This window comes from Oryctolagus cuniculus, chromosome 6 (assembly GCF_964237555.1).
Source record: "Oryctolagus cuniculus chromosome 6, mOryCun1.1, whole genome shotgun sequence".
In the NCBI taxonomy this organism is placed as follows: Eukaryota; Metazoa; Chordata; class Mammalia; order Lagomorpha; family Leporidae; genus Oryctolagus; species Oryctolagus cuniculus.
In genome coordinates, this window is record NC_091437.1 from 63,150,175 (window position 1) to 63,163,305 (window position 13,131).

The 13,131-nt window shown below is 52.4% G+C and overlaps 1 protein-coding gene across 33 annotated transcripts in view; it reads left to right on the forward strand.

The window, feature by feature from the left end:
* Nucleotides 1-2,990: 2,990 nt before the first annotated feature.
* Nucleotides 2,991-13,131, forward strand: part of NSD1 (nuclear receptor binding SET domain protein 1) — a 148,134-nt gene continuing 137,993 nt past the window's right edge. The window contains exons 1-4 of one of the 33 annotated variants that reach the window (XM_070076451.1): nucleotides 3,812-3,878; nucleotides 5,600-5,713; nucleotides 6,454-6,543; nucleotides 6,969-7,073. Coding sequence is in view for 23 of the 33 variants with exons in the window: in XM_051844450.2 (XP_051700410.1) it covers nucleotides 5,617-6,543 (927 nt within the window). In the remaining 10 variants the exon portion in view is untranslated. Of the gene's footprint in view, nucleotides 3,102-3,242; nucleotides 3,625-3,711; nucleotides 3,879-3,986; nucleotides 4,108-4,166; nucleotides 4,445-4,483; nucleotides 4,537-4,606; nucleotides 4,734-5,599; nucleotides 6,544-6,968; nucleotides 7,074-13,131 lie in introns of those variants that run through there. The other 32 variants (XM_070076452.1, XM_070076448.1, XM_070076450.1 and 29 more) reach the window with 32 other exon arrangements.

Here is a 13,131-nt window from a genome sequence, read left to right on the forward strand (position 1 = left end):
CTTAGCCTGCTCCATAACCTTCCATGGCTCCCTACTGCCTTCTAGATGGAAGCCTAATTCTTTTCCTTGACCAACAAGGCCCTACATGGTCAGGCCCCTGTGGTCCTCCCCATCTCCCCACTAAAGTCTTTTTGGATTCACCACCAGCCCTGTCACAGGCGCTGGCCTCTCTGGCTTCCCTCATCTGAGGTCAGTTCCTCTGAAGTCCAGTGTTTCTCTGGGTTCTTCTGCGGGAATTTCTACCTCCTTCGCTGTACATGTCTCAGGAGCGCCTGTGGACCGTTCCCCCTGCTCTACTGCGAGTCTGCTGCAGGGGTCTTCCGGCACTCCCCTGCCCTGTGCCCCGCCACGCTCCAGTTTTGCTCTCAGCACCAGACTAGACTCTCTCCCTGGTTATTACTTGGCTGCCTTCCCCACATGGCTCTGGGGTGGGGGGCGCGGGTGTTGGCAGTACATTTCTGTTGAATGAATGAACAAATGGCTATCTGAAGAACCAAGAGGTCACTCTACTGGCCACACGTGGAGTAAGAAAGACCAGTAATCATGATGTACCAATGGGGAAACTGAGGCTTTGTCACTTAAACTCTTTGTCACTCAAACTTGTGAGCACCTCTGTGTGAGAGAGCATCTGGGCTTTCCATAAACAGTGCTTGCAGGGCGAGAGCCGGGACTCGGGGCCCATCCCAGCAGGTGCGAGCCAAAACCCCGCCTGGGCTTCATCTCTGGGACCTCTGTTCTCCACAGGTTAAGCCAATGTGTGCCAAACATAGACTCAGCAAGTATGTATTGGTTCTTGTCTCTGTCTTAGGGATGGCAGGTCCAGGCCCAGAAAAGTCCTTGAGTGGAGAGACAACTGCCCAGGGAGGAGCCAGGTCTACACCCCCACGGCCTTGCCCTACAGGGCCACAACCCTTCCTCTGCCTCAAAGATGTTTGACCTAGTGGTTATCTATCCCCAAGCCAGGGCCTGCTGGGTGGGCAGGCTGGCCAGGGGTTGATGGCTTGAGGCATCTATAGTGCAATTCTCTAAGAGGCAGGGATAGCCCTTGAGGTCACCCTAGGAAAATCTGAGGTTTCTCTCTGGGATTCTGTCTTCTCCCCAGATCTGCTAGCAACCAGTTCATCCCTGGCTGCCACCCCCCCACACACTTTGGCCCCTGCTTCTCTCTCTGGGGGGCTGGGAGGTCAGAGAGAAGGGGTTCCTGTCCAGCAGTGATGACCCCAGGTCAGCTTTGGGAGGAACAACTGCCCCAAGCCCTCTTCACCCTCCCAGCATCTTTACTGAGTTGTTTTTTCCCAAGGCTGGTGTTCCCAGACACAGTCATCTCAACTTTTCTCTCCCTAGCAGCCAACCTACTGTCTGACATAGAGAACGGTAGCTGAATGAAGCAATGAGAACAACTCAGTGTTCAGCGAGTGCTTGGTCTGTTACTAAGTGTAAGTGCAGGCTGCTGGCTCTTACCTTTATCCTGAGAATCCTCACAGCTGCCCCGTGCATTTGGAAGCCACAGGTGAGGAAACAGGTTTGCGATAAGTGACTTGTTCAAGACTGCACAGTGGCAGCTCCCAGGCTGTCAGGATGGCTAGGGGGAAAAGTAGGACTGGGAGGAACAGTGATGGATTGGTGCCATTGGCAGGCAGAAATGATTGGCTCAAATGATCAGCTGTGAAGAAGGAACCAGTCAAAGCTTCTCCACGGAGTAGCCCACATGGGCGAATCCTTAGCAGAACAAAGGGCTGGTTCCTGGAGGGCCGTGGGGTGTAGACCCAGCTCTTGCAGGCTGGTAGACTTGGCTGCTGAGAATCTCCCAGGGTCATTCAGCCTCTTCCACAGACCCTCATCTCTCCCGTTCCAGGGGGGGGCGCTTTCCCTCTCACAAAGACCTCTTGCTGCCTTAGCAGGACTGGCATCCCAGCGCACTCACAAGGTGTGCTCAGAGCCTGCCTCCTTGTGAGCCTCCATCAGGGACCTGGTGTGTGTGTGGGGCGCCTGGAGAGCAAAAGGCTAGGGGTATCCCAAACTCCATGCCTACTGGGCTGCCGCCGGCTGAAGGCGGAAGGATGGCACTGATGCTGCGCAGGGCAATGCCACGCCAAAAGTGGCCTTTTTCCCAGGTGGGCTCTTGGTTAACCCAGGGACTCGGGTAAACGCTCCACTGGGGCAACAACTATGCACATTTACTAAGCCCTAGAAGGAATGGCATCACGTGGCCCTCGAGGGCGGCGCCCTCAGCTTTGAGATGGAGTTAACTCCACATCTAATCACAGAAGGCTTTCTGGAGGAGGCGGAATTTTTATGGCAGTCCATTGTGGCTTTCTCTCAACAGCGAGGATGCGATTAGCGCCCTAGGGACCAAGTAGGTTCTTGGATGAGCTTCCTGCTGGGGAGCAAGCTCAGGGAATGACGGAGTCCGGGCCGGGGGCCGGGGGCAGGCGCGGGGGCGGGGGGAGGGGAGGTAGCTGGAGCTGCAGGATCAGGCCCGGCTTGGATTCCGCAACCTGTCCTTCCGCTGTCTTTGCGGATTGGACGCGCCGTGGCTGCGCGAAGTTGGTGATACGGCACCCTGGCGCTGGGTACAGGCCATGAGGTCCCACACGCCAGAGATCAGAGGAGCCCCTGGCCCGGGGTCGCACCCGCAGGCTTGGCGGGGCCGGCCAGCGGTCCGTCTTCCTGGCGCAGCTCCGTCCGGGTCCCGCTGCCCGGCTCGCAGGGGCGATGCGCGCGCTCCCCGGGGAGCCGGGCAGTGGAGCAGGCGGCCTGCGCCGGACGGCTGTGGCAAGAGAGGGCCATCTGCCTGGGCGCGGAGAACTGCAGCGTCTGCGGTGCGAGGCGCGGCCCCTCCCGGCCCCCAGCCCCGCGTGCACGCACCTACCCACACCCGTCAGCGCCCACGGCCCGAGCCCCGGTGCCAGGCCCAGACCCAGACTAGGCGCGGGAGGCGGCGCAGGGATTAGTGGACCCCTCCCCCCCGCGCTCCCCTCGCCCCGCCCGAGGCAGCGAGGACCCCCGGGCCCCAGCGTGCGTGCGGGAGCTTCGTTCCCGCGGTGCCCGGGCTGGGGACTCGGCCTCGCCCGGCGGGGACCGCACGGCGACAGGCCGAGGTGCGGGCGCGCTGTCAGGCTGCAGCCGGGCTCGGGTGCGGGGGGTGGTCTTAGCGCTGGGGTTGCCCGGCCTCATCCCTCTGCCGAGGCCACGGCCGGGCGGGCAGTGCCCGGGCGGGTAACCCGACCCGGCTCCCCGGAGCCGCTCACCCCGCACGGCCGGGCAGGGGGAGGAAGAGGCATGGGGGGAGGGGGAAGGGAAAGGGTGGTGGGTGAGGGGCTGTGGGGACCGCAGGGCCGAGCCTTCGGCCCGTCTGCGCTGCTCTGGGGCGGCTGCCCGCGGCGCCCCGGAGAAGCCAACCCCCTGCCTCGCGGGCGTCGAGCCTGCAGCAGGAGGGAGCCCTGGGGCTGCACGGGCTTGGCTCGGGGAGGCAGACCCGAGCTGCTGCCTCCATTTTGTTTCCTGCTCAGCTTGGTCTGTGGTGGTGGTGGTGTGGGTTTGGGGTGCGGCCGGGCCGGGGTTCACCTGTGGCCGCGCCTGCTCGGGGTCTGAGGCCTCGAAGACCCCAGCCCAAGCCCCCAGGTGAGCCGTGCGGCAAGGAGGGGGGTTGCCTTGGCCTCGGGCCGAACCGAGCGGGCTGAGGGCAGGTGCCCAGTGGATGGGGAGCCCGGGCTGTAACCTAAGATGGAGGCCGGGACTGACGCGGACCCGAACGGGGCTGGCGGGGCGGTCGGACAGGCCTCGGCCCGGGCCAGGTGCCGCCGGGCTTGAGGTTCGAGACGGGTAGAGTGTGGGAGCCGTGCGCAGCCAGTAGCCTGCGCAGCGCCCCGAGATAGGTGAGGGGATCGGAATGCCACCCACGACGCCCGCAGGCCCCGACACTCCGGGGAGGCGCGCGAGGCCCCTGGGGAGCCTGCCTCAGGCCCCGCCCGGGCAGCCGGGCCGGCCCGTAGGCCCGGGCCGCGAGCGGGCGCGCAGGGGGGAGGGGAGGGGGCGGCAGCGGCAGCCTCGCTGATTGGGCGGCGCGCTCGCGAGCCCGACTTCACCCGCCCTGAACCCCGAAGAGTGAGGCGAGGGAGCGCGCGCGCGGTGGGGGGAAGGGGTGCGCGCGCACTCGGGGCCCCGGCCGCACGCGGACCGGCGCGAGGCGCTCGGTCGCACGCGCCGCGGCGGGGGCGCGCGCGGTGGGGGTGTGAGGAGGAGGAGGAGGAGGCGGCGGCGGTGGTGGTGGTGGAGGAATAGGCCGGGGCAGGTCGCGCTCGCTGTCTTCTCCCCAGAAGAGAGACGCGGGGGGAGGGGGGTGCGGCGAGCGGCTCCTCTCTCCCCATCGCTCCGCTCGCGCCCCAGTGTAATGAGGGTCACCCCCTCCCCCCAGCTGGCCCGGGAGGGGGCGCGGGGCACGGTAACTAGTCCGCTGGGGTGGGCGGCGGGCAGGCGCGAGGAGGTGGAGGAGGGAGGAGGTGGCCGGGCGGGGAAGATGGTGGTGGCCGAGAGGTGAGGGGTTCGGGGGAGGGCCGGGCGCGGCGCGGGGTTGGCGGCCGGCGGCGCTGCAGCCGCGGGCCCCCTCCCCCTCCTCCATCACTACCAGCCGGGCTCAGGCCTAGCTGGCCGGGCTGCCGCGAACTTCCTCCCGGCGCGGCCCGTGCCCCCGGCGGCAGCCCGCGCGCACCTCGGCCTCCACCTCCCCTCAGGTAGTCGGCCGCGGGGCGAGGGGCCGGCAGCCCTCCCGCAGCAAACTTTGCTGGCTGCTGAATATTGATGAATTCGATCGGCACGGCCGGGAGGTGCTGCCGCGGCTGGGGGAAGGAGCGCGGCCCGGGCAGGCGGCGGCGGCGGCGGCGGCGTCGGCAGCAGCCATGTTTGTCAAGCCGTAGCAGCTGCTTGCTGCCCTGACTTGGGCTTCGCTGGCCGCCTCCGTTTCTCCCCCTGCCGCGGCCCGGCCTCTGAACGCTGCAGCCGCGGACGGAGCAGGCCTGCAGTCAGGAGGGCGAGCTCGGAGGAGCCCCCGCCTCGGCCGACTCGCCCGCGGCCTGGGCACGGCCGCTGCAAAGGCTCGGGCGCCGGCTGGGCGCGGGGTGCAGCGCTATTGTGACCGCTGCGCCCGAGCGAGCTGGGAAGGAGGAGGGGTACCTTTTTGTGCTGTGTCTGGGAGCACCCCCCCTCCTCTTTGAACCCCGCCGCCCCCTCCCTGCAAGTGATCGGGCTGCTGGACCTCGGACGGGGGGGAGCGGAGGACGATTACTGTTCGAGATTTGGGAATTTTGACTGCCAGAGGGATTTTAATTTGAGTTCAGCCCAACTGTCCACCAGTCTGCAGCGCAGGAAAAAGGGACGGGCTGCTTCCATGTGGCACGATCGGCCCAGCTCCGGAAAGATGGAGTTTGCGGAGGCTTACTGTGGCCATTTTTCCATCGTCAGTCGGGAGAACTTTTTCCGCCCTTGGAAGTGCAGCAGGAAGGCATAGAGGCCACTAGGCCTTGAAAAGTGGCTGCCATTTTGAAGAGAAGAGTCAGATGGCCTGCTAACTCAGATTAATTGCTGTGTTTTTGGATTCCAGGTTGATGCCAGCCCAGGATGGATCAGACTTGTGAACTACCTAGAAGAAATTGTCTGCTGCCCCTTTGCAACCCAGTGAACTTAGATGCCCCTGAAGACAAGGACAGCCCTTTCGGTAATGGTCAATCCAATTTTTCTGAGCCACTTAATGGGTGTACTATGCAGTTGTCGACTGCCAGTGGAACATCCCCAAGTGCTTATGGACAAGATTCTCCATCTTGTTACATTCCACTGCGGAGACTACAGGATTTGGCCTCCATGATCAATGTAGAGTATTTAAATGGGTCTGCAGATGGTTCAGAATCCTTTCAAGACCCTGAAAAAAGTGATTCAAGAGCTCAGTCGCCAGTGGTTTGCGCTTCCTTGAGGCCTGGTGGTCCAACAGCACTTGCTATGAAACAGGAGCCCTGTTGTAATAACTCCCCTGAACTCCAGGTAAAAGTTACAAAGACTATCAAGAATGGCTTGGTGCACTTTGAGAATTGTACTTGTGTGGACGATGCAGATGTAGAATCTGAAATGGACCCAGAACAGCCAGTCACAGAGGATGAGTGTATAGAGGAGATCTTTGAGGAAACTCAGACCAATGCCACCTGCAATTATGAGCCTAAATCAGAGAATGGTGCAAAAGTGGCCATGGGAAGTGAACAAGACAGCACACCAGAGAGTAGACACGGTGCAGTCAAATCGCCATTCTTGCTATTAGCTCCTCAGACCGAAACACAGAACAATAAGCAAAGAAGTGAAGTGGACGGCAGCAATGAAAAAGCAGCCCTTCTCCCAACCCCTTTTTCACTAGGAGATGCAAACGGTACCCTAGAAGAGCAATTAAACTCGATAAATTTATCTTTTCAGGATGATCCAGACTCCAGTACCAGTACATTAGGAAACATGCTAGAGTTACCTGGAACTTCATCATCATCTACTTCACAGGAATTGCCATTTGTAAGCAGTTTTTGGTACAACTTAAATATGTACATAAATATATATATTTAGGCCACTTAACGGGAAACAACTAGTTTGTTTTTGGTTGCTTATTGGTTCAAACTGAAAGCCTGTTGCTAATGATAAGCTTTTGGGAGACAATTTTACTTTGGTTTTTATATTTATCTCTATTGTGTGAGTTTGATTCTTTTCAGCTTTTCCCAAATCTCCATTGAGGACTAGCTAAGTGTTTAAAAAAAAAAAAAAAGGCATTTGATTGAATTCAGATTTAGTTTTGCAAGGTCGAGGTATATATTTGATAAGCTTTTTAAGGAAGTGGTGGGCTCTGGCCTGTTGGTATCATGATTTAGGTAAACCAGTTTATTACGTGGGGTCTTCTTTCCACAGGGCATTATTTTTTAGTTGATGGGTGACTCTTGTTGCAGGTTGAAGTGCATTTTGGGCACAGATTGAAAGTGACTGAGAAGGCTTTCTTGGACATCAGTCAAAATTTAAATTAGGCTAATTTTTCTGAACTACCTGTTCTGAAGGTACAACATCCTATGCTTTTGCTAACTGCCATCATCCTGAACCTTTTCTGGTTTCAAATTTTGAATTGTAAATACATGTGTGTGTATATAGAAATGCAGAAAATCAGGATCTCAGTTTCTATTTTTAAATAGTGTCTTGGAGGGTGGTAAAAACAGTGTTTTCGTTTTGTTTTATTTGAACATAGGCAGCATTTCTTGAACTTCTGGTTAGCTAAATGATCAGTTGATTCCTCAGCCTCTGTTTCATCACCTGTAGAATCAGAAAGTGCTTGATTTCTACAAGATTCCAGCTTTAAATATTTAAATTCCAATTTCATTTACACACTGTCATGATCACCAGTAGTGTTATCAAAGAAGATTTTTTTGGGGAGGGAGCTAGAAATGCCTCACAAATACTATGTAAAGATCTCATAAGAAAAATTTTCATCATATGTTTTGAGTGCGTTAAACATTCACTTACCGTATAGCCCTGCTGTTCTTTAAAGTTACAGAGGGAGAATGTGGGTGTGTCACTTTTGTTTGTTGATTCATATCTTAGATATGCATTAGTAGTTCTTGGTTTCCTTAGCGTGGCACTTTCAGATTTTAAAAATTTGCTTTCTTGGTTGTGTTGAATGTGTATTGTTCTAGATAGGTATTAGATTGGAAGCTATTTTGAAAACCTGTTGGCAACTCAGATGTCGTTTTCCTTGGGTTCCTGCTGAAATTTATCGTACATATACATGTATATGGTTTCTGTTTTCATGTATAAGTTTATATCTAAAGATGGAGATACTGTTTTCTCTAGAAGCATCCAAATAGAAATGTAAGCCTGTCTGGCTTTTGTCAATGAGATGTTAGTGGAATGTTGGTTTTAAAAACAGTTGAAAATATTGGAGCCTGTAGGTGTATGTTACATGTCTAAAATGGGACTTAGCAAACTTATATACGTTTAGAAAATTTTTTTTTCAGTGAGAGCATTTAAATTTGCTGAAAGATTTTATGGGCTTGTAGTAGCAAGTATCTAATGTATTCTTTTTTGTCTTTGATTCAAGGTTGTGATTGAGATCTTTATTTTTGCCTTTGAAAAAAATTTGTTTTGAAGGTTTATTCATTTGAAAGTCAGGGTTTCAGAAAGAGAGGGAGAGACAGAGAAGGATCTTCCATCTGCTGGTTCGCTCCCCAAATGGCCGCAATGGCCAGTGCAGGGCCATGCAGAAGCCAGTCATTTGGGTCTTGTATGTGGGTGGCAGGGATCCAGGTACTTGGGTCATCTTCCTCAGCTTTCTCAAGCCATTAGCAGAGAACTGGATCAGAAGTGGAGCAGTCAGGACACCAGTGCCCATAGTTGGCTTCGTGGTAGTGGCTTTACCTGCTACACCACAATGTTGGCCCGATTGCCTTTGAACATTTGTAACTAAGTACTGTAAAGTCAACCTCAGAATGCAAATTTAGCTAAGCATTGTAGCTTGGGAAAGGAGTAGTTAACAATAATTCTTCAGCATTGATGTATTCAAACTGTTGACAGTTGATTTAAGTTCATCAGTGTAGCAGGTGTGGTTACTATGCTCAGGGCTGGAAATTTTAGAAAGTCTTCTGTGAATGTTACTATTCTATCTGTAATGTTGTGATAGAATAAAGTTCTCTTGGTTTTGGTAAGAACAGTTATTAGAGTTGTAAACCTCCTGTACAGAATTGGAGAAAGATGTATGAATCCAGATCATCTTTTGTGTATTTCATGTATCTAACTCCAAGCATACTGTCTGCCTCTTACCATGAATGAACAGCCTCTGTAATTTACCCTCTTGTGCTCTTCATTTATTTCCTTTGTATTTAGTGATGTGAAATGATTATTCTTACAGTTTAAAAATCCTCACAAAGTTCTTTTATATTTAACTGGTTTGAAACCATCTAATTCTATTCAGTGTACAAAGCCTTTATGCTCTGTACATAGTAGGTGTTTGATAAAATCTTGAGGGAATGTTGGTCCCAGGGCTCTAAGTTTAAATAGGCAGTAACTTGTAGTTTATTAAATAGTTTGATGTGGTCTGTATTATTTCACTGGGTCTACATATATCCTTTTAGTAAAAAGAGATGTAGAAGACTTAGGTGAACTCTTGGAGGCAAAACTGAAACTCTTGAAATGAGAATTACTGAAGTACCTTTGGGTTTTTTCTTTCTTTTCTTTTTTTTTGATAGGCAGAGTTAGACAGTGAGAGCGAGACAGAGAGAAAGGTCTTCCTTCCGTTGGTTCACTCCCCAAATGGCCGCTATGGCCGGTGCTGCGCCGATCCGGAGCCAGGTGCTTCCTCCCGGTCTCCCATGTGGATGCAGGCGCCCAAGGACTTGGGCCATCCTCCACTGTACTCCCAGGCCACAGCAGAGAGCTGGCCTGGAAGAGGGGCAACCGGGACAGAATCTTCCATCTGCTGGTTCACTCCCCAAATGACCACAATGGCTAGGGCTAGGCCAGGCCAAAACCCCTTGGTTTTCTTAGTAACTCCTCTGATACTCTTCATCTTCTCACTAGACTGGTTTGCAGCAATTTGCTTTTTACTCTTCTTGATTTAGATACTTCTGTGGAGAGTTTTTTTTTCCTTTACTATCATAATGACTTAGGGATCCTCAAACCTATTGGCAGCCCAGACATCTTTTTTCCTGGGTTCCTGTTGAGATTTATTGTATGTATACGTGTATGTAGTTTCTGTTTTCATGTATAAGTTTATATCTGAAGATGGATATAGTATATTCTCTAGAAGCATCCACATAGAAATGTAAGCCTGTCTGGCTCTTATCAATGAGATGTAAGTGGAATTTTTTTAAATTTACTTTTTATTTGAAAGGCAGAATTACAGAGATGCAGAGAGAGAGAGAGGTCTTCCATCCGTTGGTTCACTCCCCAGATGGGTGCAGTGGCCGGAGCTACGCTGATCGGGAGCCAGGAGCCAGGAGCTTCCTCTAGGTCTCCATGTGGGTGCAGGGTCCCAAGAACTTGGGCCATCTTCTACTGCTTTCCCGGGCCATAGAAGAGAGCTGGATCGGTAGTGGAGCAGCTGGAACTAGAACTGGCGCCTATCTGAGATGCCAGCGTTGCAGACAGCGGCTTTACCTGCTGTTGCACAGTGCTGGCCCTAGAATATTGGTTTTAAAAAAAGTGGAGGGGCCGGCGCCGTGGTGCTCTAGGTTAATCCTCTGCCTGCGGCACCGGCATCCCATATGGGTGCTGGTTTGAGACCCGGCTGCTCCACTTCCAATCCAGCTCTCTGCTGTGGCCTGGGAAAGCAGTAGATGGCCCAAGTCCTTGAGCCCCTGCACCCGTCTAGGAGACCCGGAAGAAGCTCCTGGCTCCTGGCTTTGGATCAGCGCAGCTCTGGCCGTTGCGGCCAACTAGGGAGTGAACCAATGGAAGGAAGACCTTTTCTCTCTGTTTCTCTCTCTCTCACTGTCTGTAACTCTACCTCTCAAATAAATAAATAAAATCTTTAAAAAAATGTTGAAAATATTGGAGCGTGTAAGTGTATGTTACATGTATAAGGTGGGACTTAGCAAACTTATACATTTAGAAATTTTTTTTCAGGGTGGTCTGACATACATATTATACTGACAGTCATCTAAGTTCTGCTCTTTGGACATTGAAGTGGTTAATGAATTGAGTGGAGAGATGAAAGAAACCTGGAGCAGCTGAGGCCTTAAGGAAGGATTGAGACATGAATTTGGCCTTTGTTGGGTTGGGTTTATTTGGTTTAGAGGATACTTTTTTTTTAATAATTTATTTATTTGTAAGTCAGAGTTACAGAGAGAGAGAGAGAGGGAGGGAGGGAGGGAGAGGTCTTCTATCTGCTGTTTCATTCCCCAGATGGCGACATTGGCTCGAGTTGCGCTGATCTGAAGCCAGGATCTTCTTCCAGGTCTCCCATGGGGGTGCAGAGGCCCAAGGTCTCAGGCCATCTTCTACTTCTTTCCCAGGCCATAGCAGAGAGCTGTATCGGAAGTGGAGAAGCCAGGATGCGAACCGGCACCCATATGGGATGCCAGCATCGTAGGCAGAGGCTTTATCCGCTATGCCACAGTGCTGGCCTCTAGAGGGTACTTTGGATGTGAAGAATTAAATGAGCATGACATTTTCAGAGAATACTTGTTGGGGATTGCTTGGGTAGAATAGGTGTAGTCAGCTAATAGAGCCTAGACATCTAGACCAAGGCTTTTAATAATGTTGGGGACTGGGAGTTAGTGAGGGATTTTAGCTGAGAAGTGGTATAATGCCATCTGGGGGAGGCTGTTCTAATAGTAGTTGAGACTTGTGCTTGAGCAGAGCTGCTACTGGAAAGAATAAATCTAAAGGATTGTTTCAGAGGGAGAATTTTGACAGACCTTTTGGAGTTGCCTTTTGTGGAGGCTAAGATTAGAGCCTGGATTTAGAATGAGAGAGATAAGTGCGCTTATTGGCCAAGTCATGTAATGTTGGTGCCCGAGATGAGAATGACTTCTCCGGAGCTGTCTCCTCTACCCAGCATTCTAGCAATTTTCTCTGAAAGGAAAAGTGATCCTGTCTCAATACCTCAGGAGCTTCTGTTCTCTATCTGACTCCCTCCTTTTTCCTGGGGACTCTGTTTTTTCATTAAAATTATTTATTTGAAAGGCAGAGAGGGAGACAGAACACTTTCATTTTCTGGTTCTGTCTCAGATCTCCATGTTGTGAAGCTTGGGGCAGGGCCAAACCTTGGGGGCTGGGAACAAAGTCCATCTGAATGGAAGGGTCTCAACTACTTGAACCACCATTGCTGTCTCTTAGGGTCTGCATTATTGGGAGCCAGGAGCAGGAGGTGATAAGAAATACGGGCATCTTAACCAGTAACTTAACTGCCTGCTGCTGGGGACCTGCTTTTATTAATAATTCTTTCTTCTTTACAGAGTCTTCATTCTCTGTCCTTCTACTACATCACTAATTCTTTTTTTATTTTATTTATTTGAAATCCATAGTTATGGGGTGGGGGAGAGAAAGAGGGAGGGAGGGAGGGAGGGAGGCAGGGAGAGAGAGAAAGAGAGAAAGAAAGAGAGAGAGAGAGAGGTCTTCTATCTGCTGGTTCACTCCCCAGGTGGCTGCAACAGCTGAGGCTGGGCCAGGCCAAAGCCAAGAACCAGGAGTTTCTTACAGGTCTCCCATGTGGGTGCAAAGGCCCAAGCACTTGGGTCCTCTTCCACTGCTTTGCCAGGCTAATTCACAGGGAGCTGGATCAGAAGTAGAGCAGATGGGACTCGAACTGGTGCCCATATGGAATGTTGGTGTAGCAGGTGGCAGCTTTACTGGCTGTACCACAGTGTCAGCCCCAGATTAAAGTTCTTGAGTCATTATTTGCTTCTTCCCAAATACATTAGCAGGAAGCTTGATCAGAAGTGACTTGAACCAGGTACTCTGGGGATGCCGGTGTCCTAAACAGTGGCTTAACTTGTAGCACTATAATATTGACTCCTTGGAACAGTCTTTTTTTGACTGCATGCTGCTTTCTGTTTTTTTTTTTTTTAAAGATTTATTTTATTTTATTTCAAAGTCAGAGTTACACAGAGAGAGGAGAAGCAGAGAGAGTGAAGTCTTCCATCTGATGGTTCACTCTCCAGATGGCTGCAACAGCCAGAGCTGCACTGATCCGAAACCAGGAGCCAGGAGCTTCTTCTGGGTCTCCATGTGGGTGCAGGGGCCCAAGGACCTGGGCCATCTTCTACTGCTTTCCCAGGCCATAGCAGAGAGCTGGATGGGGAGTGGAGCAGCCAGGTCTTGAACCAGCGCCCATAAGGGATCCCGGCGCTTCAGGCCAGGGTGTTAACCCAATGAGCCACAGTGCCGGACCCTGTCTTTCTGTTTTTTAAAAAGATTTGTTTATTTGGAAGGCAGAATGACAAAGATCGTTCATCCTCTGGTTCACTCTTCAAATGCCCACAACGCAGCAGGGGCTAGAGCAAGCTGAAGCTAGGAGCTGGAAACTCTCTCTGGGTCTTACATGTGGGTGGCAGGAACCCAAGTACTTGGGGCCATCATGCACTGTCTCCCAGGCACATTAGCAAGAAGCTGGATCAGAAGCAC